Source organism: Canis aureus, chromosome 18 (genome assembly GCF_053574225.1).
Source record: "Canis aureus isolate CA01 chromosome 18, VMU_Caureus_v.1.0, whole genome shotgun sequence".
Lineage (NCBI taxonomy): Eukaryota > Metazoa > Chordata > Mammalia > Carnivora > Canidae > Canis > Canis aureus.
In genome coordinates, this window is record NC_135628.1 from 13,093,882 (window position 1) to 13,121,604 (window position 27,723).

Below are 27,723 nucleotides of genomic sequence, written 5' to 3' on the forward strand. Positions count from 1 at the left end.
CCCCATAATCACTCCCTACCACCCCCCCCCAGCCCCCCCCCCCCGCACCAACCTGCTGCAAGCTAACCAATGGAGACAGTTAAATGTATTTGCATCCAGATTTTCTCTATGCAAATTCTAATTTACAGACTAATTAATATTCATTGGAATGAAATAATAGCATGCTTACTGCTCTGTAATTTATTCTTTGCAATCAACAATACTTTTTAGCAGTCTTTTCCATGATAATACATACAGACGACTTCATTATTTTTACATTTTTTTATTTTTTTGAGGTGAAATTTACATAATGTAAAACTAACCATTTTAAAGCGAACAATTCAGTGACATTCAGGTATTTCAGAATGTTGTTTAACAATCACCTGTATCTAATTACTTTTTTCTTTTTAGTGTCTGTATAATAGTCTACCTATGGATGTATTATAATTTATGCAACCAGGCATCTGGGCCTTTTCTAACTTTACACTATTTCACACAACGTTGCAATATTTGTGTGTATGTCTTTGCACATTTGTGGAGATGTTACTATAAATTTCAAGGTCAAAAATTAAGCCAACTTTGGGATCCCTGGGTGGCTCAGAGGTTGGGCTGGGCACCTGCCTTTGGCCCTGGGCGTGATCCTGGAGACATGGGATCGAGTCCCACATCGGGCTCCCTGCATGGAACCCGCTTCTCCCTCTGCTTGTGTCTCTGCCTCTCTCTGTGTCTCTTATGAATAAATAAATAAAATCTTAAAAAAAAAAGTTAAGCCAACTTTAAATGTTGATACCTTTTTTTAGAGAGAGAGTGAGGGGGAGGGCACAAGGGGGAGAAAGAATCTTAAACTGGATCCACACCCAGTGTGGAACCCAATGCAGGGTAAGTCTCATGATCCTGAGATCATGACCTCAGCTGAAATCAAGAGTCAGACACTTAGCTGACTGAGCCACCCAGGTGCCCCAAATGTTGGTATGTTTTGAAAAATGCCCTCCAAAATGGTGGCATCACTTTCCATTTAGGATCTCCCTCAAAAGTGGTAACGGTGGAGGGGCACCTGGCTGTTTCAGTAGGTAGAGTGTGTGACTCTTGATTTCAGTGTCCTAAGTTTGAGCCCTCTGTTGGGAGTAGAGATTATGCAGAAATTAAATCTTAAAAAAAGAAAAATTAAATTAAAAATACAAAGTGATAATAGTGGATATCCCTGGGGGCTTCTTTCTGTCCCTTCCTTCTATGTCATTTGTGCCTTGGGTCCAGCCTGTGAGTAAGATACTTACTTCTGGTTTGGAATCTCTGTTAAGCTCCTGAAAGCTGCCATCACAAAACACCACAAACTGGATGACTTCAAACAACTCTCAGTTCTGGAGGCTCGAAGTCCAAAATCAAAGTGTCAGCAGGGCTATGCTTTTTCTGAGGGGTCTAGGGGAAAACGCTTTCTTCTCTTTTATGCTTCTGGGGAGGTAGGAAGCGCTCTTGGAAATCCTCAGAATTCCTTGGTTTGTGGAAACATATTCCAGTCTCTGCTTCCAGCTTCACATGGCTTTCCTTTCTGCTTGTGTGTCTGTGTAATAACACCTCCTCTTCTTGTAAGGACACTTGTTTTTGGATTTAGGGCTGTCTCTAATCCAATATGCCCTCATCTTTACATTTGCAAAACCCTTATTTCCAAATAAGGTCACATTCTAAGGGGAACTATTCAACCCACTATAGGATCATTATGTAAATTTGGAATTTTAAGGACCCAAAATAGGACCCAACTTCTTATTCCATTTAGGTTAATAAAAGGCAGTTTAAAGGGTAGATGGAAATCTTAGAGAATTCTACAATCTCTTCCTAGGTTAATGCAGGTTAGTATCTTAACTCATACTTGATGTATTCCTTAAAGTGGGTAAATTCAAATTCAATGTAGAAAAGAGGGATGAAATATGGATACATAATATGATTTTATTTCTCAGGAAAGTTGTATTTTCCTAACTGTGATGTATGTGAAACTTTTAGAGACAAAGTTACAGATCTCAAAGTGTCAAACAAATAATACATAATACCAGACTCCTTTGATTTTTTTCATCTGAGTGTATCAGGCTAGATACACTGTGTATATCAGGCTAGTGGTCAGGGTAGGTAAGGTCATACTGCAGGAACAAACACCCTCAACTCTTGGTAGCATAAAGCAGCAAACATCTATTCATCCTACCTTGTGGCCCAGGGATCACCTGGGACTGTATGGCACCCATGGTGATCGCCAGGCCTCTATTCCAGGTCTCAGATTAATGAAGCAGCTCCTATATAGAACCTTGCCCAGATTCATGGCAAAGAGCATTCTAGAAGCTCTCATATCACCAAACATGACACACATCACTTCTGCTCACAACTGATAGGCTAGGTCAGTCACATGGCGCATCTAATCACAAGAGGGTCAGGAAGCCTAACATATTTTGCAAATAGCAACAGTAACTACTACACTGTGTATATGGGGCAGGGGATCATGTATGTGTATGCATTTATCCCATCGACTAAGATATTTTCTGTTTCTTTCACCAACAGGAAAGTTGACCCAGTCCCAGAAATGACCACTCCGGAGAAATTATACTCCAGTATCATGCAGACTCTGAAGTATCTAAATTCCCACCTGCCCAATGGCAGCCATGTTATTTTATACGGCTTACCAGATGGAAGGTTTCTCTGGGATAATTTGCACGACAGATATTATCCTCTCGGTATTAGTTTGAAGATACTTTTACTCTTTAACAATGTCAGTTATACATAGTTCAAGTATATGTAGTTCAAACCATATAGAAATACACCCAAAATGCCACCACAGTGCATAGGTTAGAACTGGTGAAGGCAAGAGCCCTGAGGTATGGATCTAAATGGTCAGTATCCAAAGATGGTTAGAACCAGATCCAAAGTCAGAAAGGGCAGAAATTTTTAATGTCGAATTAGGACAAATTGAAGAGTAAGAGTCTAAATCAGGAAACTCCTTTAAAGAAAAGTAGTATCTAGAATGAGCAGATGAAGCTCAAGTCAAAGGGGATTTCTCCAAACCTCAATGGTGAGTGCCCCCTGGTGGCCGGAATTCTTCTACAGGACACATCCTCCAACAGGCTTGCTTCCTGCTTCTACTCTCTGTTGGCACCCTTGGCTCTGAAATGCTTGAAAGATCTCCAGAAACTTACAATAGCATCTCTAGCATTCCAGATGCTTTATGCACATTGTAAAAGTAATAGTAATAGTAATTCCATCACGGAGGGCTGCCATGCTGATCCTAAAACAATCCTGTTAATCCGATTAATGATGTTTTCATTAATTCCATTTTTTAAATGAAAAGCCTAAGACTGGGAGAGGCAAGTGGTTTGCCAAATGTTGCATAGCTTATCGTATATGTAATCTGGGTGTAGTAGGGCTGTGTGTGTGTGTGTGTGTGTGTGTGTGTGCTTGGGAGGGAGATTGGTCCTTTCAAAAAATATGTATTATGTGCCAGGTGTTGTTCTAGGCGCTGCATAATCATCAGTGAACACAATAATGAAACACCCCTGCCAACATAGGCTTGTATTCCAGTAAGACTATGTCAGAGGATGTTAGGTGTGACTAGAAAAATTAAGCAGGGAAGCAGGCAAGAGGGATAGAGTGCTGGCCTCAGCCCTCTCTGACAGGCATCTGCAATGTGAGGCCTGGGTACCCTCCCCTCAGCTCCATATCAACAACACCCTCCCTGGCCCCTTCCCTGGTATTGCCATAGCCTCCTACTTAGCCTGACCTCCTCCTTAGCCTAGGTTATGCAGTGCCTAGAACAACACCCTGCTAGGGTGTTCTGGAGCTCCAAGAAGTTTCTAATGAGTCCAACAAGCAATTCAAAGGGAAAAAACCTGTAATTCCTTCCTCAGTGCCCACCTTAAGCGATGGAGGTGGAGCGCTTTTCCTTGCATTAATAACTTCTCTATACTTCTCCAATCTCCTCTTCTCTTCCCACCCCGTAGTCCCTGCTCAAGCCAACCCCCCAACCCACCTAACGTCCCTCAGGAAGCTCCACACCACCTCACACATGAAAAGAGCAGGTTCCCTTTAACCAGCTCTCGAAGGGCCCTGGTCCCTTCACCAGGAGGACAACAGTAAATACCATTGGCTAGGCTTCCCACCAATAAGACTGAAGTCATCTTTCCTCCTTAGTTACCAAGTGCACCACAAGTATCATTATCATCCAAACAAAACACTGTCCAGCCTCTCACAAGGAAAGCATATTCCTCCTGTTTCCGCAGCTTTGACCATGACCCTTAGAAATAGTAACACGGTCACCAGAGAACTTGACTCCATCCTTGAACACACAAAGGACAACCACTTGGGCCAAGAATGTCTCTCTGAGCCATTGGGGGTGGAAAACTTCAGTTCCCCCAATAGATGCTGTCAGATTCCTAGATTCCTCCTATACCAAGAACGCTTGGAGAAGGGAAGTTGAGATCAGGAGAGATGCATTTCCCATTTACTCTATCACTTTAATGGGGTCTTGACTTTGGGTTTTCTGACTCCAAATCCCATTCTCTTTCCATGACCTCTGGTCAGACTACTCCATAAATTCCCTCAGAGATGCCACATGATTCACTTGACTCAACCACAGTAGGTAATAATGGCACCATACAATCTGGAAGGAAGCAAGGGAGGGAAAGAAGGTGACTGGGGAGACTCATCAATCATTCTGGTGGATCCTCTAGGCCAGTGATTCTCATCCCACCCCTACTCATTATCACAACTGGAGAAGCGGTGCGTAGAATCCAGAGATGCTCCTAAATACCTTGCAGACAGCACAGGACGGCCCCGCCGCTAAGAATATCAGTAGTGCCGAGGCTGAGAAACCCTGCTTTGGGCTCTGTCTTGACCTCAAATGGCCTCTACTGGCCACTAATCAGGCACTAGCATTACACAGCACAAAAGAGTTAGAAGGAAAAGGTAGAATGAGTTTCTTCTATATAAACAACCCTGGTTTGGGGGGGAAGAAATCCAATTAGGAAGAAAGTTGAAACCATCTAAAATTTGTTTAATGTTTTTAAGTTATTATTCATATCCTAAATTATCCCTGCTGCCTGGTTGCCATGGGAAATAAATTATAAATTCCTCAACGAAGCATCAGTATCCTTCCTAGACAGCCCGGGGAAGTAGGTGGGATTTACCCAGATTCCCCAATTCTCCTTTGGCTGGCACGTAACTCTCATAAGATGAGAGGTTTGCAGAGACGGCTCGTTGTCCTACATACAGCTCAGTACAGCTCTGGCTTCAAATCCAATCCTTGGACCCTTACTCCCACCAGACACGAGCCAGCAGTAAAGCAGGTTAATGCCAGGCCGGTCTTGGGGTTTGGCCGCTCTGCGTAGGTTAGGGTAGGTCTCATCTTAATCAATAGCCAAATACCAGGTCTGATTCACAGGGCACGGTGCTAAGGGTTGTGTAAGCAAATAAACAGGGTTTTCCTTTTTTTTTTTTTTTTTTTTTTTTTTTTTGGTTTTTGAGCCTGAGAAGCATGGTGATGATGCTCTCTAGACATGACTTGAGCCACCCATTAGGATTAAGAAAGAAGTCGGGAAGCAGAAGGAGTCAAGCAGTACTCCTGGGTCAGTGTTATATTTTCTGCTGCCTCCGTAGGACAGGTAGGAACTCAGACTGCTGAAATCCACAGCACCCCATCAGCAGATAATGGAGGCCCAGGGCAAGAATAGATTCCTAACTCACCCCTGCCAAGAGGAGAGGGTAATAAATCCCTCCTAGCATCTCTTAGCCATGTTTGAATCACTACCCAGTCAAAGCCTGGCTCCCAAGGGCTGTGACCACCCCATAATCTCTACCAGTAATTAACATTCCTAGCGAGAATGTATATAGTCTCACCAGAAAGTAAGTCTCCCACATTAGGATTCTACTTACATAGGTCTTTTCAAGCTTGACCAGGGATGAGTCCTCTCAGGCACATTGCCTATGAGAAAGGCAATCTCCCCATAAATATGTCTGAGAAACCTATTATGTGCTTTGGGGGTAATGATGATACTAAAATGGAGTCTTTGTCCTCAAAAGAGACAGAAAAGACAATTCCACTGGGGAAAATACCATATAGATCCTGACAGTGAAATCAGCTTGTGTCACTGACACTGGTATAAGCTATGGGCATTCTGGAAGTTAGCTGAAGGGTGAGACTATAGTCAGAAAGTCCAGAATTTCTGGCTACAAGTAAGTGTGCAAGTAGCCCTTCCTTGAAAGGCCTCTGCCATGAAACATCAACGACAACTTCATTTTCCCCCGATTACTCTTAAACTTGAAACCTAATATATTTTAAAATACCTTGCAGTATACTTCCTGTTTTATGACTGGCTTACTCCCTGTCTGAATTCATGTGGTTTTTATACTTTCGGATGGTATTTCAAAGAGGTGTGGCAGATTTTTGTTGGTACTACGCTTTTATGGTACCTAAAATTTCATTTATAGCCCTAGCATTAAGTAAATGCCAAAGACTCTGCCCTAAAGAACTAATAATGATGGAGACATGAGCTGCTGCTATGCTACTACAGCCAGTCGTTGTAGAACATGCCCCTTAGTCTTTGGAGGGACATATGGCATCCACTGGGCCACCCACTAGCTTCCCACCCCTTATGCATGCACACACACACATGCACACACATGCACATGCACACACACAGATCGTTCTTCAGCTCTGATCATTCCTGGGCATTTTTAACCAGCTTTCTTTACTAGATTCACTTTCTGACCAGGATGTTGCAGACACTGCCTCTTTATAGGCACAATATGTAGGTGGGATCAATCTTTATACCAGGGCTCCTTGATATGCAGAAATACTGTTGAAAGTAATATCTAAAAAGAAAGAGTGAATAGTCAACTGACAGTACCAATAAGTGGAGATTGCATAAGAACTATTTTCCCTCTTCTGTCTTTGAACCTTAAGCCCATCATAAGCACTCCCAGCTGACCTTCCACATGGCCAGCCCCAGAATCACCCTACCTTCCACAGCAGAACTCCCAGAGAGAAGGGAAACCAACTCATTACATCTTCGCCAGTTCCCTCCCAACTACATCTAGCATGCCCTTACCCTATTCAACAGACCTATGTACTCACCTAAGGATTTCTCCTATATCAACCTTGTCTAATTAGAGCTAATGCCAGAGTAGCAAGAAGATGGAGGGAAAGTGACAGGGACTGGGAGAAGGCCCAGAAGGAGGACACACCTTGTGGTCTCATCCTAAGGTGTGCTGGGACCTCTGCAGTAGGACAGGAGGGAGAGAGGAGTAAGCCAGGATGGATAAGGCTATGGCTAGACTTAGTCCCTAGAGGGGACCCAGCAGGGAAGGCCCCAATATCCAGTAGCAGGACAAACTCTGGTCCCTCTGGATGGCATAGCATCCAGCCTTGGTGGTGGGAAGAGGAAGGGTGCAAGAGTGTTACTTGTAGTCAGGCCTTAGGTGCCACCACCTGCAGGTTAAAAAGACCTCAGCCACTGGGCAAGGGAAAGAGAGAGAGCCCAATTCTCAGGGAGAGGGGAATCAGGGCCAAGCAAGTTTACAGGGCTCCAGCCAAACTACCTAAGGTTTATTACAAAGCTCCAGCCCAACAACGACAGCAACACAAAACCAAGATGGCAGAGGGAAGGCTGCAGTTCAGGGGCAGTACCGGAAGGGGGCAAGAGCGAAGTCTTTGGGACACAGAGGCTGGAGGATGGGGAATGCAGGTAGGAGGTGTTTGTCACTACAGCTGGCTAGGCTGAGACAGATGGGGACACATATAGCAAGGCAAATTACCAAACACACACACACACACATACACACAGAGGCATGCATACGTAATAGAGGGAAAGAAGCCTCAGTGGTGGAAAGCAGGATCTTGGAGAAAGATGTGAGCTCAGGGCTCCATGTTGAGCATAAAATGAGAGCAAAACCAGAAGCAAGTGACTTGGGATTCATCCAAAATATGAAGATGCAGGCACCTTTGGAGAACAGAGGAAGCCTGGCGTGTCATTGTGACTTTAATGGCGATAATAAGCCTGTGGCTTTCCAGTCTTGGGAGTCACTCACCCACACAGAAAGAGAATATATATTTCCTCTATGACAAGAAAATTGAATCTATCTTTCAGTCTAACTGATCTGAGGTATAAGTGAAAAATAAGACTGTGTTCTATCACCTTCAATCTTTCTCTTCGCTCTGAGATAGGTCCTATTATTTTCCTTTATTTTTTCAAGCGTGAGAGAAGTGTTAATGGATAAGACATCAGTCATTCACCCCTGAGATTTGGGAGGGCCTGGGTTTTGTGTCTCAGCCACAGCATGAAAGTCAAATGGCCTCCAGGGGTGGATAGGCTGGGAGGTGGGGGGAGAGGGGAGGTGTGTGAGAAAAGAAAAGAAATACCCCCACAGATCCTATATCTACAATCGATGTTTGGAAAGACTCTGGATGAGCTCACATATGGCACTTAACACTTTTATTCCTTTAAGTTTTATCTTTGTAGTAATTTCTACACCCAATGTAGGGCTCGAACTCACAACCCTGAAATCAACAGTTGTGTGTTCTTCCAACTAAGCCAGCCAGGTGCCCCCTCCTTTATTCTTACGTACCTCTTTAACCTGCACCAAAATATAAATTAGAGCATATGTAGTAATTAGGGCTCAAATAAGACAGGCACTGGGCTGTGAAGGGATATGAGGTGTTGTCCCTCTCCATCAAGCAATGTTGGAGGCTTTCAGTCTACCAAACGGCCGGGCAGCTCATGGGCAGGACTTCAGACGCCCAGACTGTCCTGGCAGGTCCTCAGCATGGGATAATTTGGCAGCCCTTCGTGTTACGTAAAGCCAAAAAGGAGGCTTTGGCCACCTACCACCTTGAATGGTCTCTCTACCCTATGGGAACTTGGCATCTCACACCACTGCCCTGAGAAAGCCACTGCTCTGCAAGGCCTTTGTTAGTGGTGTTCCAGCCTGTATGGTGCCTTTGTAGCCTCTACCTGGGGTCCAGATTAGGGCAAGAGCTTGAGATGGGAGTAAACTCCCTAGGGCCCCTCCCCAGCTCGGTCTGATTTCCAGGGCGCTCAGAAAGAAGGAACACTCAGAGCAATGCTGCATGAGAAATGGGGGCAGGTCCCTGGAAGCGCCACCCTTTGGCAGGAGAGGCAGGCTCACCCACAAGCGTCCCCAGTTGGCTGCCAGGTCTGAATAAGTACAACACAGCAGACCTCTCTGTCTTCCAGGCCAGCTAAATAAGGACGTGACCTATGCGCATTTCTACTCCTTCCTGAACTGTCTCCAGGTGAGCCCACGCTGACTTGTTCCAAGGCCGCCTTCCCTGTCACTGGCGTTGTTCCTCTATAATCAAAGCGGTGTTTTCTTACTCTCAGGTCAGCCCCTGCCACGGCTGGATGTCCTCCAACAAGACGCTCCGGACTCTCACTTCAGAGGTAGGACTCTAGCAGGTCCTTTGATACCATCTTTGATCATTCTTTCCTGGTGTTTACTGCAGCATTTCTGCTGGGAATGGGATTTGGGCAGGGGGATGGCCTCCAAGCTGGTGAATAAAAACATCAAACTGCCAGGGTGTTCGAGAAGCCAAGAGAATGTGGGGTGCCCTGTCCCTCTCTTTCTGCCTCGCTCTGGGTCTGTCTCCGTGTGTGCCTCCGTCTCTTGTACGCACACATACGTGTACACATATACACACCTTTTAAAGCTGGTCCGAGCCGTACTTGTAGAGGTAAAGAGGTGTGAGCAAGGTTAGGCCCATGGATGACTGGCATTCTCCCAAGGTGGGCCAGGTGCTCCGCAGCCCTCCTCTCTTCACTGAGGGGATCCAAGGCTCATGTATTTCTTTCACAGATGGTGAATAATGTCTTTGCAGAAGATTTACTGATCTTTTTTTTTTTTTTTACAAAAGGACTATATTTCAATTAAAAAAAAAACTTGGGGGATATAAAAAAGCTGAGCATAAAGAATGATAACAAAAATGTCCCCAAATCGGGCAGCCCGGGTGGTGCAGTGGTTTGGTGCTGCCTGCAGCTCAGGGTGTGATCCTGGAGACCTGGGATCGAGTCCCACATCAGGCTCCTTGCATGGATCCTGCTTCTCCCTCTGCCTGTGTCTGTGTGTGTGTGTGTGTGTGTGTGTGTGTGTGTATGTATATCTCATGAATAAATAAATAAAATCTTTAAAAAAAAAAAATTTTCCCCAAATCCCACCACCCAAAGTCAGTTGTATATGTGTCTTTCGGATACTATAGGTTCAGAGGTATTTGCAGGGGTTTTGCCTCCGTAATATCAGAGTACACATATTGTTTGGTGCCTTCTGATGTTCATAAGTTAATAAGCTATTCCTCCCCAGCATAATCTTGTAACCACTTTAAAGTATACAGCGTATGAATGTGCCATGATTTATTTCACTCCTTAGTCTTGGCCATAGGGGTAGTTTCCAATTTTTCACTGTGAAAAATAGCACTTTGATGAACCTATGTGTGTGTATATCTATATATTTCTTCCTAAACCGTGTCTACTTCCTTCCAACAAATTCTTAGAAAAATTATTGGGTCAAAGGGTATGGCACGTTTAAGGCTTTGATCCCTACTTCTAGATCGCTCTCCAGAAAGGCTAAACAAATTGACATTCTCAGTCACCTCTCCCAGGGCGATATTCCATATTATCATGGTCATTCATCATCTCTTCGCCAATCCCATGGGAAAGAAGTGATATCTTATTCCTTTAATTTTCATTGATTGATTCCTGTTGAATGTTAACAGTTCTGTGTGTTCCTTAGCCATTTGTGCAAGACTAGAACTGAAGGAGCAGAGCATCCCTCTGCTGCTGGCTCCAAGTGGGGGGGGGGGGGAGGCAAGGGCTAACCATTTCTTTGTGCTGCCCACTAACATCTGGATTTTATGGAATTCTCCCTATTTCCTTTATATTCAGAGAGCAAAACAACTCTCCCATACACTGAAAAAAATTGCAGCCAGCAAGAAATTTACGAACTTCGATCTTTTCTACGTGGATTTTGACTTCCAGGAAGGTAAGTTTTTCCTGGAAAACTTATTGACGCAAGACAAAAGTAGCCACTACAGTTTAGAGCCTGACTTAGCAAAGCGTTTACAAGCCAACGTGCAGTAGCTTGGCCAGGGTGGCTCCTGCACATGTTGACACCAACAGCTCTTAGTATTGAAAAAAAGATAAAGTGTGAGACCCTTTCAGGGAGGGAGGAAGCTTACCATCACCTCATTTCAAGATCATTTTAGAATCTCTGAAGCAACAGAGCCAATGACCAGATGGAGAGAGCTTTGGGCTGGGAGCCGCAGATCCATGGAATGACCTGGCTCATTCTTGCCAGTCCAGCAATGCTCCGCTTAGATGCTAAAGATGAGTGTGGCAGGAATGAAGGATGATGAGGCAGTGCTTCCCGTAAGGACACTGAATTACCTAGGGATTCGATGGCCTTGCAGATTCCCAACCCCCACACATGAAATAACTTATCAGAGTCTTCAAGGAAGGGGCCTTGGATTTGCCGGTGGCAAGGTGGACAACCCAGATCCCAGCTTTCCAGAAAGAACATCACTATTTCTTTCCTAGCATTGTGTCCAAACACGGGGGTCACTGATGAGTGGCCACACAAAAATAGGCATGATTGTTGGAGCTACTGATTTATTCTTTACATCTTGACTCTGAAAAATTGTCATTTATTGACTTTAATCCTCCCAGTCTCATTTTCATTGCTGAGCACTTGTTATACAAGAGAAAAGCCTCCTGTTGATGGACTGCCAGCTGAGATGATGCTAATGGAAGGCTTTACAGTGTATGCAAATGATGGAAGAGGTCTCATCCAGAGTTTATCATCTCTCTCTCCCTGCCACCAACACCCCCAGCCCCAGCATCTGGGATGAAGCAGATGGCCATCATGAATTATCAAATTTTACATTAGCTGACACGTATTGCATTGCACACTCTCGTACTTCAATCCTGAACAGCTTTTCAACAGGACTGATCTCCCTTAACTAGATTTCCTGCCTAGGTGATACATAATTCTTTCCTGGGGAGAGACATTTTGATAAATAACCTCTCATTAAAATGCAGAGCTAAGGACTCATTAATGAATTCCTGGTAAACAAATGCACCACCAAGTGATCTTTGATGATCATCAACCTTGAATATAGATAAAGTTATTAAAAATATAATAATGTCTAACATTCACATGGGACTTTTCATTTTCCAAAGTAATCTCTAGCTCGGTCATTTATTGTCTTTGGGAATGTAGGCAATTCCTGAACATGTCCAAACTCTCCTTTCCAGACCTGGAAATGGAGTTACCATATCTACATAATAAATCTTTGTCATGATTGTATGGAAAAAGTGTGTAATTCTCCTAAATGCTGTGCCTGGCACATAGCCAGTACCCAGGAAAGAGGACTGTCCTCTCATAGGCTTGCTACTCAATGTGTGGTTCTGGATGGGCAGCATCCACACCAGCTGGGGGCAGGTTATAAATGCAGAGCCCTGGGCTCCATTCCTAATTAGGGCCTACCTAATTAGAAACTGCATTTTAGCATAACCCACAGATGACCCATATGCACATTAAAATTTAATAAATGGGGCTCTGTAAAACTCCAAGATTAAGAATTTAGTTAGTCATCTGATTTTTACTGAGTCCTACTATGTACTGTGTAGGTGCCGGGAATATAGCTGTCAGAAAAACAAAACAGCCCTTATCTCCATGAAAACTATAGGCAGAAAAGCTTTACCCTTGACGCAGTACAGCCTGCTTTCCGCTGGTGACCTAACAGGTTGAAGCAGAGGCTCATCGGCCCCTTCTTGTCCTCACAGCAACAATAAATGCAGTATAAAAAGCAAAAAAGTTAAACCAAGTGAACATTTTAAATCAAGAGGCAGTGGGTCACCTTACTGAGAAGTCTCCTCCGTATTTGTCCTTACTTGGCAACAATCGTCAACAGTTTGAGGAATTTCCTGAGAGATATTTATTAGAAATAAATCTGAAGATCCAGGTTTGGTAGAGGGCCTTCCTTGCCTTCTCCATGTGTCGTTGGTGGGCACTCCACTAGGGACGACGTTCAGGCCCTGGAGGGCAGGCAGGGGAACCTGCGAGCTGGGATCTGCCCCCATGGACATTGGCCACCACATAGGACTGTGCCCCTGTCCCAGCTCAGACACAGAATGACTGCGTAACCTCGAGCAGTTAAATAACCACTCTTTCTTCCCTTTTGTGTAAGGTAGCAATAACTAAACCGGGAGGGTGGGGGGACGCGGGGGCTATGTGAGGATTGACACAACACCGCAATGTAGTGAGAACTCTGTTAGCACCTACTACGTTCTTCTAGGGCTTATTATGGAAGAAGAATAAATGTTGATTCTCTTCCAGTGTCCGACCCCCCTCCCATCACCAATCATACCCCTGGACCACTCTGAGCTCCCTAGAGGAAGCTGCGGTGGAAATGCATCTCATGAGCTATGTGGTCTTGTGTTACCAGACACAAAACTGTACGGCCACTATTACACCTGCCACCTTAGTGGTCACGTGAAAATCTCCCCTCTCATTTCAGTGCTGTATTTGAGCTGACTACGGCATCACAAATATCCCCATTTTCGTATGAAATTTACAGTTCCACACCCGGTGCAGGAGCAAATTGCAGCTGAGGGTCGCTGTCCCTTGAGGGTCGGCATGAGACCTCGCTGTTCTCCACTCCGACGGCGTCAGTCCCGCAGTGAAAGGCTATTGCTCATCTCCAAAGACTCCTTTTTGTCTCTTGCTGACTCATCCTCTAACAGGTTATGAGCTAAACAGAGGCAGCAATTTTTCCTCCCTTCAGGAAATGCCAGCTGGAGCAGGTGATGTCCTTTTTCTTTGTCTGTCCCACACCTCCTAAACAGAGGAAGGAAAATGCCACTTGGCTGACAAGGCCATTTTTACACCGACAGTTTAAATATACCAGCTGCCCTCTGTTTCCAAGACAACTCAATTGGAGTAAACTTGGTTCTTAGTCCTCCCCACATGTATGTGAGTAAAACAACCAATCACTTCATGGTGCTGGCCAGAAGTCAGATTCCTTGTTTTAAATATCTGCTAGGGTTGCTGCTCATCAAGGAGCTACCCGGTGTTTATGACTCTTCTGCAATGACTTCTATCGCATCCCTGAACAGCTGGTCATTGAGCTTTACAGATACAGAAACTACATCATGCGCCAAAATCCCAAGAGATCATTCACGATCATTCGAGACGTTTAAATTCAGGTCTTCTGAGCAAATAGGAATTCATTTACCTATTTTTGATTGTGGTCCCAGGTAGGAAGAAAACAGACCAACTTACCATGCTGCCCCTGCTTGCTTCTCCTCTAAAATCAATCAGAGGACACCTGGATGACTCAGTTGGTTAAGCATCTGCCTTTGGCTGGGGTTGTAATTCCAGGGTCCTGGGATCCCAGTGTCCCATGTGGGGCTCCCTGTTTAGTGGAGAGTCTGCTTCTGCCTCTTCCTTTGCCCTCCTCCCCTCTCATGCTCTCTCTCTCTCTCTCTCTCACTCTCTCTCTCTCTCTCTCTCAAATAAATAAATAAGATCTTTAAAATAAATAAAATAAAATCAGATAGTGAAGAAACAGAGACCACCAGTATTGCATTTATTCTAAGAAAGCAAAATTTCCCCCTAAGATCAACAAATGGAAAAGGGTCCCTCTGTCTAGCACTGGTCACAATACAGATAAAACCTTAACCTCTTGCCTGTGAGTTTCTGATTCTCCCTTTAAGTGTTATAATACCCATGTCCCCAGATGAGCAATGACTGGTAACCCTCGCAGACACAATAACCATGTGAGAAAATGATGTTTTTCACTCTGAATAGACTGATTGTAGCCTTGGTAACCTGCGACATTTCTTTTAATGCCTATTGGATTATTCCATATGATAAGCCCGTTCTTCTAAAGACTGGACTCCCTTGTAATGGGGAGGCGTGGAGACTCATGCAGCAGCAGAAACATGTTTCCTGGCAGGAAGGAATACGTTATCACTGCCTCCCAATAAAACCCAGACGCAAAATATGAAGGAGCGGCTCAGTGGCAGGCATTTTGCAGGTGAAGAAGCCAACAGGAATCGGTGATCCTGTGTGTAGGACTTCCAACCACCAGCAGGAACTCTTTCCTGAGCTCTGAGAAGAGCAGCAGTATTTGCAGGGAACAGGGGTTGGGTAGCAAGCAGGGGTGGCATGCCGTGATATTAGGGCTAATTACCAAAGCAGCATAGCACTGAGTCAGCTCTGTGGACAAGCTTCACTTGTGCAGGCAAGGCCTCCAGTAGAATTTCCATGCCTTCCCTGGGGGCAAGATGGGGGAAACCGAGAGGGCACACATCCCTGCTCTTGGGACTTTATGGGGTGAAGAGTGAAGAACTGGAAAAATTGCAGCTGTGCCTGGTCCGCTCTCTGGACACCAAGGAAGTGAGGGCAGCAGGCCTCCAATATTTTTGTCTGGAGGCTCTCCAAGGATTTGAAATCTCCTTGAGGGGGTCCTCCTGACTGTATAATATTACAGTATAGAGTTAACGGTGCTATCGCCTTGGAGCAACTGACATTCTCAGTCTCCTACTCCTGTTGAAGGGCAGTCTCATTGCTTTGCATCACTTTGGGGCTCATAATATTTCCTCTGTAGCCACACTCACTCTAAATGTGATGTTGAGATAATTTTCTGTAATTATCCTCCTGACAAACCGTACGGTTTTTAATGGTGACTGCTTGACATATGCCGGCAGTATCTGGAAATGGCAGCCCACGAAAACGGGGTGTTAACAAAATGTTTAATTTTCCCTCCTCCTCTTGCAATACTCTCCTACTGAGAAATGAGATGAGTTTCCCTCGGTGTTGAATATTTCAGAGCTCACCTTTTCCCACCGCCCTCCTCACTGCACAAACCACATTCACCCAACATCTTCATACATTTTCCTCCTGAGTTAGGTAGAAAATTAAGAAAAGAAAGAAAGAAAAGAAAGAAAGAAAGAAAGAAAGAAAGAAAGAAAGAAAGAAAGAAAGAAAGAAAGAAAGAAAGAAAGACCATACAATGGGAAGGTCATTTCCATTCAGAAAGCCTCAGGTTGGAGATAACAGCCCAGAGCAGCCACTGGGGAGAAGGCATCGGCCTGGCAGGCAGTGGGCAGCTCTGACCTCTTCCACGTGGCCCTTGCTCTCAAAGGCTGACCATCACCCATAGGAGCGTGTCTCTAACCTCTAGTTGTGTGTGTGCCCTGCAGTCACAGAGGAGTGGCAGAAAAGAGGCGGGCAGCCTTGGCAGCTCATTGAACCAGTCGATGGATTCCACCCCAATGAGGTAAGTACAGCCACACAGCGGTTGCTGAAGGCTATCTGCTGCGTTATTTTTAAGATATCGTTATGCACCCATGTGTTTATTTTTATCCCCTTTTGTTCCAGAAAGATGTACTCACATGTATAAGATAGAAGCTTCAATAAAAATAAGCTGAAAGAGTAAAAGGCAAGTAAGATAGAAATGATACCTGGCATCTTGACTCAGTGCCTACAGTTGATAAAATGTGTGCAGGGTAGTCCTGAGAAACTGCCCGCAAGAGCCTGCAAAATCAGCTCTGCTTTTCTAGGGGCTGATGTATTTTTATTAAAATAATAGTAATAATACATCAAATTTAAAAAATATCACAAGGATTCCTAGAAGAGAGACCTGTGAGCAATTTCTTCTTTGGGTCATTCCAGAAAGTACATTAGATGAGAGGAAAGCAGTGTCCTTAACAATATCCTGCAGTAAGAGCTGGTTCTTATCTAGGATTCCAAGGTACAATTCTGGAAAGCAGTTCTACTCTGGCCTCTTCACCGATCACAGCGGGGTGGAAGGTGGGGCTCCATCCCCTCCTACCGTCACCCTATCCATTATCCTAACTTCACCCAGGGAAGCTCCACTTTTATCTGTCATACATACTGGACCTGCTTGTGATGTTTCTTCATTTAAAACAAATGAAGAAGTATGGGAGTACTTCTGCCACTTTTCAAATTTTGAAAGCTGGCAATCCTTTGCAACTATAGTCTTTCTGGTCTAACCTTTGACAAGGGTGTAACCCACAGAAGCAGTTCTGGAGTGCTCTCCCAGCGGCCTTGGTCTCGGTGGCCAAGCCTGAATGGAATGGCAGTCCACCTCTCCTCGAGCTGTAGGCTCTCTGAGTACCCACCCGCAGGGCTAAGAACTGTCTCAAAAGTAACAAAAGAGTGCCACTCCATCGACAGACGTATAAACAGTGGAGTCCCACAAATGCTGGGTAAATTTAAAATGAGCATCAAATGCCCATCTCCCTGTTTTAAACAACTAAAAAAAAAAAAAAAATCTAAATAATGCACCTCAGAATATCTAACTTTCTTGCATATCATTTGGATCATCTAATCCAACAGAATTATTGGTTTGAAGCTGATTAAATATTAGAGTCTGCTCCCCCACAGAATGATGGCTTTCTCTTAGAATGCTTTTTAATATGGAGACCTCCTTTCTGGCAATAATTAGGTTCTTGTCATTCCCACATATCACAGAATTTTACATTTCTGATCCTAGGGAGAATTGTGGATCTGAAGAAACGGTCAGAGAAAGAGTTAATTAGGAACAAACTAAAATGGAGAGGATCAAAAATAGCTTTGTTTTAACCTTTGGGACATACTTGTCTGATCCATCAAAAGACCATCCTGCCCCCTGACACTTAAAATAATATTAGGTTCAAAGCCTGTCAAATTAGAGCTCTATCTTGCACTCAAACAGCTTTGCCTAAAACTGATTATTGAGAACAGGGTCAAAAGCTGAAAAATGGGGAGTGTGTGGGGGTGGTCAGGGTGGCAGTGTACCCAGCAGGCTTAGTCAGTAGAGTATGTGACTTTTGATCTCAAGGTCATAAGTTCAAGTTCCATGTTGGGCATAAAGCTTTCTTAAAATGAATGAATGAATGAATGAATGAATGAATAAATAAATAAATAAATAAATAAATAAATAAATAAATGCTGAAAATCTGTGTGTGCCATAATCATATGTTATCCCTGAGAGATTTGTTCATGTGCTGGAAGCAGATGATAGTGTGGTGGACCACATCCAACGTGAGCAGCAATGGATGGCCATGCTTAAAACATGTCTACTTATCATGTACATTGAGCTGAAGAATCTGGACTGCAACTTGCCATCCAAAAATGTTTATTGAGTCCCTACCCTATATTGAACATAGTGAGAATTCAAGAGTGAACAAGAAACTGCCCTTGCCATGTAAGGAGATTATAGTCTTGCCCTTGCCATGTAAGGAGAGAGATTATAGTCTAGAGGGAAAGAATGACAAGTACACACATAATTAAATATAAAGTGGTTGGTGCCTCCAGTTGTGTGAGCACGGTGCTATGGGAGCACTATATGGGATGGGACTGGAAAGAGAGATGTTTGCAAAAGTTTTCAGAGACGCTCCCTCAGAACTAAGACCAAGAGCTAGTCAAGTGCACGTTGGGTAAACGGGGTACACAGAGTGTTATGAGCAGAGGAAACTGCTTGGGCCAAGACCTGAATGCAAAAAAATAAAGCCAAACAAAAGGAAACACCCCAGTGGGACACGTTGGAGGAAATGAAAGTGCTGCTAGTACGGCTGGGACATAGAGTATGACTATGGGGTTGAGAGAGAGGAATCAAGAGAAGTATCCAGGGACCAGATCACATAAGGTCTGTAAGGGGTTTGACCTTTTTCCTGTGGGAAAGGAGGAACCATGAAAGGTTCTTATACCAGAAAGAAAAATAAGCAGACTTGTGGTAGCAGCTGGAGAATGGTGTGGTGGGGTCCTTCGAGAGGCTGGGAGACTGCCTGGAGGATGCCTCTGTGGGTGAGAGGGGATGGCTCAGGGGAGTGGGGAGGAAGAGAAAGGTCCGCATGGGAGAGATTCACACAGTTGAAGCAACAGAACATGGCCATTTATGGGACGTGAGAGTGAAAGAAAGAGATGCTAAGCATGACACTTCTTTTATGACTTTGGAAATTGGATAGATGATTCTTTTGCTCTGAGGTAAAGAACACAGAGGGTGGGGTGGTTTGAGAAGGAGCTTGGCACATGTTGGATTAAAGGAGCCTGCAGGACATCCAAAATGGAGGTGTCTCTTTAGCAGATAACACATAAGCTTAGAGCTCAGGAAGGAATCTGGGCGGAAGCTACAGATGTGAGCACACCAGGATAGACTTGTGACTTGAAGCCTTGAAGAGGAGCCTCTTGGTGTACCTGTAAACTTCCCCCCAAATGATGCACCTTATAGCAGGGGCAGCATTAATGGATCCTTTTGGAACCTTATGTTACTATTTTAAAACCTAATAACTTAAAACGGCCACACATGTGCACATGCACACACAGAAACACACACAAGCAAATGATGCACAAAATATAGGGAGCTATAGGAGTCCATATCTCTTCCATCTTAAAAGAGCCAGATGGGCAAGGTTAGTCTAAGGACTTCATGCTAATAAGATGGACATAATAACACCAACTAAAAAAAAAAAAAAAAAAAAAACCAACTAAAGGAGTAGACTCAGGCCAGGCCATGTTTAAGTGCCCTCCCACCAATTCCTGTACATCGGAGCAAAAACAGCTGGTACTGGCCCTTTACCATCAGGGAGGAAGCAGGCTTTATCTTATTGGCCTATTTCTTCTCCCTGTAAGAGAAATAGCAGAAGTGTTCATTCAACCACTCCAATTTTCTTAAGAAGACAAGTTTAATTAAGTAGAAACATGAGTTGTGTTGAACAGTTCAAATTTATGGTTGATACATTCTAAATTTTAACCAAATTCTATTATGTAAACTCTTTGCTTATATTTTAATGGAAAATAACCAGGCTTAGAAAAAAATCTTGACATAAACTGACAACCACTTTACCTTTCCATCTCATTCCCCAAATGTAGAACCAGAATTTTAAAAAACATCTTCTTCAATATGAGGGAGAGAAGCAGGTTATAATGCTGGACTTGACAGTTGATGGGATTTGGTGGGTGGGAAGGAGATGACTCATAGGATTGGGCATCTGGATGAATAGATGTGAAAAATACCAAGTCAAGGAACCCTGAAGAGGAAGGACTAGGTTTCGGCATTCTGGATTTGGGATGCCTACATGATATCCAGATGGAACTGTCTAAATCACCATTAGATCAAGCTGATGGTTTCTGACCTCAGGAGAGGAGCCTGGCCTGGAGACACAGGTTTGGAAATCATCAGTATCTGGTTGAGAACTGGAAACATTTGCGGGAATGAGCTTGGCCAGTGGGATCAAATTGTGACCTTTGCCCATCATGGAAGGACCTACTGGAGAGGAAACCCAGGAGATCATTTGATGCCTCCAGTAAAGAGCAGGTATAGTAGAGAGGAGGAGAAAACAGCCAAACTTCTGACCAAATGGAAAGAAAGTTTGACTTACAGAAAAAAATGATATTGCAAAGACCCAAGACCCAGATCTGTGGCCTGCAGGAGCCATAGCAGCTCTATTAATTCAAATACTCACTTTTTAAAGCCTCTGCAAAGTTAAACCTCTGAAGAGATACTTTAAAAGATCTCTGGGCCTAAAACCAGACGATAGTAAACAGAAAATGTTGGAAGAGCCACAGACATGCATCAAGTCCAGTTTCCTTGGCTTCTCCTAGACCACCCAGCTACACATCCCTAAGGCCCCCTGCCTTAGCAGCTTTGCCCAGCAGAGCTCTCTGCAAGACCACCTCCTCTCCTCTTAGGATGCCAGGAGCAACTCAAACCATCCTAAAACTCTTCCTGCGAGCAATAAATTCTCCATGACACCCACTCCCCTACTTTATCTTGAGCTCTGAACCTGTATGTTGCTGGAGGCAGACATAAGATACTGATCAGTGGATTGGTTTTAAATTATATATAGATTAGGTTTTAATATTTATTATCTATATAATTGGTTATTAAATGTTAATAAGCCTCTAGGTCTTTGTTTATCTCCATGTATAATCCCCTGGGAGCCCAGGGTCCTGAGTGGATTTGTGGAGTCCCTCAAAGAAGGAAGCGTTGCTGGCAGGGGGGAGGGTGGAGAGGAGGGCCTTCTGGGCCAGGAAACCCTCAAACACAGTCCCTTTCTGCTGGCCCTGCCCGTGCACCAGGGACCACTTCTCTTCAATTTGCTTTATACATAAAGCCAACTAGCAGCAGTGGTTCTGAAATGACACACTGGGTCAGCACAGGGGGGCTAGGGCTGAAAATTTACATTTTCCCCTAGATGTAAATGTTTAAATATATCTTACACTGTTGTCATGTTGTTGGTTTACAAATTTAAAATTAATTGGGACAAGGGCTCTGGGTGGCTCAGTCAGTTGAGTGTCTGACTCTTGGTTTTGGCTCAGGTCATGACCTTGGGGTTATGAGATTGAGCTCCCGCTCAAGATTCTCTCTCTCCCTCTTCCTCTGACCCTCCCCCTGCTTGCTTGTGTGCACTCTTTCAATCTCTCTCTTTCTCTCTCTCTCTCAAAGAATAAAAATAAAATTAATTGGGACCAAAAGTAACCAGGTCCGATAGACTGTATTTCTGGGCTGATTAAGAGCCCAAAGAAGCAGAGCCATGCCTTCTCTGTGGTAAGGGCTTCCCTGCAGGCGTTTAAAAGCAATCTTACCAAGATAGCCCAGAAACGTTCTTCCTACAGGAAAAATAAATTCAGAGTGTATTTTTAACTTTGGTCTCATAAAACCCCAGAGTTAAATTTAGCAAGGGTTCAACTTAAAAGGGATCAGGGATAAGTTTTTGGTGAAACCTATGCAATCTTGTTTTGGATTGCATTTTTTTTTTTTAATATTATAGAAAGGTAGTCACTATTTAGAGTTTGATTTTATAGTTGTTTTACTAATGGGTTCTATTTTTGTAACAAAACACATAAAATTAGTTTATGAAGTAGGAATGTGAAGGAACCCTGGATTATGCCCAGCGGTGAGCACTGCTGGGCTTCTGCTGTGTCTAGGCGTGTCTCATGAATCTGTCGGGTGGACCCAAAGGAGTATATTTCCTTGGAGGACCAGACGCTCTCCTGGAGAGGAACTCAGCATAAGTCCAAATATGGTTAAGCAAAGAAGCGTGGCTCAATTTAAAAACTATCATTGGAAGGGAGAGACAGTCTAAAAGCCATATGGTGGCTGTTACCCGAAACCGTACCAGGTTCCTACCCTCCTGTTCCCCTCTCCCCAGACTCATGCCTCAATCCTGGGGGCCTTGGGGGCTGCCAATAAAAACTGAACCACCTGTTTCACCAGGCTCCTTAAGACAACAGGGTGTTGAGTCACCCCGCTTTGTTGCGCCTTCTGTGAGAATTTCACAGAGGAGCCTTCACAGTGGACCAGTGACCGTCACCGTGGGCACCTTGATGGCTTCTGAGCAGCAGCAGCAGGCACCCAGGTGGGTGGCAATTTCCCACAAAAGCACCGGGGCTGCAGGAGCACCTGCAAAAACACCACCAGTGCTCCTCAGGGGCGGACCTAGCCAGAGGAAGCAGCACACCCGCTGGAGTTGGCAGTGGTGTCTGGACAAGAGCACACCACCCACGGGCAGCTCCCTGGACTCACTGCAGCTGGGGCCCGGCCAGAGCTTACAGGCAGCCGAGTCAGCTCCAGAGGAAGAGATTCTTAAGGGCCTCAGTTAACCAGAAAGTCTCACTTAACCAGGGCCCCCTATTCCCCAGCATTCTGCTGGACCAGACGTCACCCCATGCATGTGTCTGGTAGGGTTCGTGAGCAACACAGCCCAGGAACCCCTTCCAAGCCGCGGAGGCTTTGTGCTCTGGCAGGAAGAAGCTGTCTCTGTTCCCCCATCCTGAGGACACATGTTGGGGAGACGTGTGACAAAAGTCTCCCCCGGTGAGATAAATTAGCTTGCGCCCATCTGATGGAATACCGTGCGCTGAATGAGAACAATGATTTAGATCTACCTTTAGTGACACAGAAAGATGTTTGTAATATAGAGCAAAGTAAATAAAAGCAGACTACAGATTGTGGGGGCGATTACTCAACTGTATGCGTTTGTCAACACTCACGAAGCTGTTTATCACAAGAAGTTAATTCCACTGTGTGTAAATTGGATCTCAGAAAGAGCAGACTATAAAATGATATTTACAGAAGGATCCAGTGTGCGCACGCATGTGTGTGCGCGCGTATGTGCGCGCCCGTGCAAGGCTCTGCGCCCCACGTGAACGTTGGCTACCTCGACTATAATTACAGACGACTTTCATTTGCTCTGTTTTCTCTTTGTGCTTAATTGTCTTTTCAGATTTTTCTCAGATGAGTAGATATTGCTTTTGGGCTGTAGACGTTGACTAGGGAAGCACAACAAAATATTCACGTTCAGGGAATAGCTCGTTCAGAGTAATGAGGGTAAAGGGTGGCTGTGCCTTGCCCTGTGTTTCATGGGGGTCACAACAGGAGGTTGGTTATAAGAGAAGCCCACAGTAGATGCTCAGTAAGTGTTTGCCACACGAGTGAATGATCGTAGTGCGTCATTTTATCACAAGTCTCGAGTTTAATAATAACCATTCCACTCTCGCAGTGCACACTCATAAATATTTTCATCTCCATTAGACTGACAGCCAACTAATTGCTTTCAAACCAAATAGTTACCACATGCTCAGAGCTGAGCTCTTTCCTTTTAACTTTCCTCTTCTTATCCTCACCCCATCTCCCCCTTTATTAATTTAGATTGGGAAATAAATAACCACAGATGTCTTGGTTTCACATAATTGTTAGGAAGACAGCTTAGATATACCAGGGTGGAAAGGCGAAAAAACAAAACAAAACACAGCAGAAGAAGCAGTAATTTTCCACAGACCTGGCGGCAGCCTCCTTTGTTGAGAAATAGCAGGAAAAACAGCCAAGAGACCAGTCTTCTGTCTTCGAAGACACTGATTACTTAGTGCGGGAGAGATGAGCAACCCCTTCCTGGAAACCTGCTGGCCTGACAGCTAGCTTGGGGGTGGGGGTGCAGAGGGGGAGCAGAGAAGGGGGTATAGGTGTAGGCATGTGTGTGTCTGTCTGTCTGATGGGGGGGTGGGTGGATATGGTGTGTATGGTGTGATGTGATGTGTATGGTATTTGGGGGTGCGTATGGGGTATGTGTGTATGTGGTGTGGGTGGCATGTTTCTGTTACACACCACAGAGATATGATCAAGATAATCAAGATTACATGGTTGGATATGTAGAATTTTGGGGTCCACCTCAGACAGCTCAGGGCCATATTAAAATACTGGGGATATTTAATGTAGCAACTAAACCGGTTCTAGTTTTTTCTAACAGCTGCTGAAACCTAACACACAATTTAGACCCAGAAAGTTCAGTTTTGTGTTTTGTTTTTTGTTTTTTCCAGAAAGGTCTTTAAATCATTTAACTCTAGAGCCTCATTTTGCAAGCGGAAGAATTGCAGCTCAGGGAATAGAAGGGGCTGCCCAGCATCACACAGGTGCTGACGGCACTGCCTTGGAATGGCGAACGGGACCTGCCCTTTGGAGACAAGGTCCATGTGTTTCTGAATAAAGCTGGGGGTGCCCCTGGGCACCTGCTCTGAATGGTGTGTTCCCCACGAAGGCCTTCGGCGATCATATTTCTCTTTGCAGATGTAGCCATCTAGGGCCTCAAGGCCTGGCCAGGCCCCATTTGCTAAGTGAGGGCATTATCTGCAGAGAAGGAGTCCTCATCAAAGGCCTGTTAATGACAGGCTGGAGGATTAGACAATCCAGAATGGATCCTGCTAACATCATGAGGACAGGGAAACCCGCGGTACAACCAAGCAACCAGACTAGGCGTCCAGCTGGGAAAGCCAGAGACAGGCCTGTTGCGCATGAAGCCAATGACTGCTCATCCTGGCACCCGAGCCACACTCCTCGTGCTCACGGTGCCCTTAGACCCGGTGACTCTGCAGCCTCATCTCCCAGGCACCCTTGGTCTCCCACCATGAGTCCTCTTCCACACCTCTGTGCCTTTGCACAAGCTGTCCTTTGCCAGGTGCACTGTTTCGCACATCATCCATCTGAGTAAATTCCCCCTTGAATATCCAGCTCAGCCATCACTCTCTTTAGGGGAGACCTGTCGCTTCCCCCCATCCAGCAGAGTTGGAACCTCCTCCGCTTCCAGCCTCCCACAAACCCCTCTGTGGGTTTGGTGGTGTCATTTTGCATGTTTGGTTCCCTCCCTAGACTGGGAGTTCCTTGAGGGAAAGACTCATCCTGTTCATCTCCAAAACCCAAGCCTTAGGCCTGTAGGAGATATTAGCTATCTGCAGATAAATGAAAATGTGCATTTGCTATCTGTTATTAAATCAAAAAATCACCTCAGAGTTAGCAGCTCTAAACAACACAGAATTCACAGTTTCTGTGGGTCAGAGTGCTGGCACAGTTTAACTGGGTCCTCTGCTTGGGGTCTCACAAGGTAAAAATCCAGGTATGTTATCCGGGTCACATCCTCATCCAGAGACTCAACTGGGGAAGAACTGCTTTCAAATTCACTTAGGTTGTTGGTAGAAAGCATTTCCTTGTGGTTCTAGGACTAAGGATGCAGCTTCTTGCTGGATGTCAGCCCCTTGCCATACAGGCTTCCCATTGTCCCTTTGTCCTTCATCAATCCCGCAAAGAGAGTCTCCCAAAGCAAGACGGCCAGCAAAGCAGTCATCCATGTTATATAATCACTGAAGTGACATCCTTGCACCTTCCCCATATTCCATTGATTAGAACCAAGTGATAGGTCCCACCCACATCAAGGGAAGAGGATTATACAAAGACACATGGTCTAGGATGGTCATGAGGGACCATGCTAGACTCTGCCCACCACACAAAGAATACAGTAAATCCTGTTGCTAAATTCTTTACTTCGTTATAATTTCCCTTTTACTCTTTCTTTGGGTTCTCTCTTGCAGGTGGCTTTGCTGCTGTTGGCAGATCGCTTCTGGAAGAAGGTGCAACTCCAGTGGCCCCAGGTTCTGGGGAAGGAGAATCCATTCAACCCTCAGATTGAACAAGTGTTTGGAGATCAAGGAGGCCACTGAGTGCCTCCAGGATATGCACTCCTGGAAAGCTCAGGGAAGCAAGAACAAAGTGCTTTTCTCTCCTCTTGGAGTCTGTCTGAATGACAGCGTGATTCTGTGTGTTTCGGGGAGCAGTTCCCTCCATTTGTCCCTCAGATCACCTTCCATTAAAGTGTTTTGGATGCCATTCCAAGCAAGAGAGTTTCTGTGCCCTTCAATAGCTAATTGTTCTAAAAACAAATTAAAGGCCCCAGGGCCTTGGTTCACCAGGACTGATGAACAGTTAGAGTTGAACAGCACTCTGCTGCTGTTGCTTTAAGAGGGCCAGCAACCAGGGCTGCCCCTGGGGAGGCTGCTGGCCGGCTGCCGAGGATGCTCACAAGAAAACACAAAACTATAAATACAGAATCAGGGACAAACCTGAATGTTTATTTAGAAGGAGAAAAGAAATCACAACAAATTACGAATTTTTAAAAGTTGCCAAATAGCATAAACCTCACAAAATCCAGATGATTGAGGAAAAAAAAAATGACCATTTTCTTTAAAAGGTTTTCTTACATCCTTTGGCTGCATAATCTCATCATCCTTTCCTATAACAATGATTTGGTGATATCATTGTGTACAGAAAGGACAGAAAAGCAAAACGTGTTTCTTTTTATTGATAATTTGGAAGAATTTCTTTCAACTGCGTAAAGTTGGTAAAGTCACGTAAACTTTTAGAATTGTCAAATTGGGAGGACCTCTATCAAATTTCTTTTGAGTGAGAGCTGTTAGAGACACACTCCCTATTTGGAGTATTGTTAATGTTTTGTGTGCAAATACGCCCAGGAATTCTGGCAAATTCTGTTGTACGCCATTCTCATTGGTGTGTCATCTCCCTTTCCCATCACTGACGCAGCCATGGATTCAGGGATGTACGCCCAGACCCATGTCATGCTGCCAGCATCCCACTTCACATGGGCACATCCCCCTCCATTCTGCCCTCAGGAGCTTGCTTGACACAGCCCAGAGGTGTGGGGCAGTTCAACCCCAGGGGTCCCAGGAGCCAGTGAATAAATGCACCAGCCTCTTCCTTTCATGGTCCCTTTGGGGAGGTCTTCAGTGTGTTTCTCAGGGCAGAGTCAGCCCCTTTGTTCATGGCAAAAATGCCTTAGATGATGCTTCATTCTACCCTGTGTCCCTCTCCTTGCTCCCTCATTCCTGCTTTCTGGGATGCTTCCCAAATAAACCACCTGCACCTAAATCTTTGTCTCAGTAAAGACAAAAAATTAAAATGATGATGTGTGCATAACTGTGTATGCTTTGTTATTGAATATATTCTCAATGTGGAGATACCTCTGCTTTGACTGGGCACCAGTGCAAACAAAATCTCCCACTCACTGTACACCATCCATTGTCATGGACCAGCTTCTGCTTTGTGCCTTTTACACCTTGTTTCTTCTCCATGATCCACCACTTCCCATGCCAGGAGCTGTAGGATACCTTTTTTTTTTTTTTAAGATCTTATTTTATTTATTCATGAGAGACAGAGAGAGAGAGGCAGAGAGAGAAGCAGGCTCCACGCAGGGAGCCCGACATGGGACTCGATCCCGGGTCTCCAGGATCACACCCCGGGTGAAAGCGGCACTAAACCACTGAGCTCCCGGAGCTGCCCTGTAGGATACTTTCATACTGTGATTGGCCCATTGGCTCTGCACCCTTGTAGCAATGCTGGTGGACAGTAGGAAC

The 27,723-nt window shown here is 44.8% G+C and overlaps 1 protein-coding gene across 2 annotated transcripts in view; it reads left to right on the forward strand.

Moving 5' to 3' along the window:
- The window catches only part of AOAH (acyloxyacyl hydrolase), a 158,642-nt gene extending 132,454 nt beyond the window's left edge, over nt 1-26,188 (forward strand). For both annotated transcript variants that reach the window (XM_077856197.1, XM_077856198.1), the window contains exons 17-22: nt 2,521-2,693; nt 9,204-9,262; nt 9,351-9,410; nt 10,905-11,001; nt 16,227-16,303; nt 25,888-26,188. In XM_077856197.1, the coding sequence (XP_077712323.1) occupies nt 2,521-2,693; nt 9,204-9,262; nt 9,351-9,410; nt 10,905-11,001; nt 16,227-16,303; nt 25,888-26,016 (595 nt within the window). In that variant the 3' untranslated portion in view covers nt 26,017-26,188. The remainder of the gene's footprint in view (nt 1-2,520; nt 2,694-9,203; nt 9,263-9,350; nt 9,411-10,904; nt 11,002-16,226; nt 16,304-25,887) is intronic.
- The last annotated feature ends 1,535 nt before the right edge of the window (nt 26,189-27,723 follow it).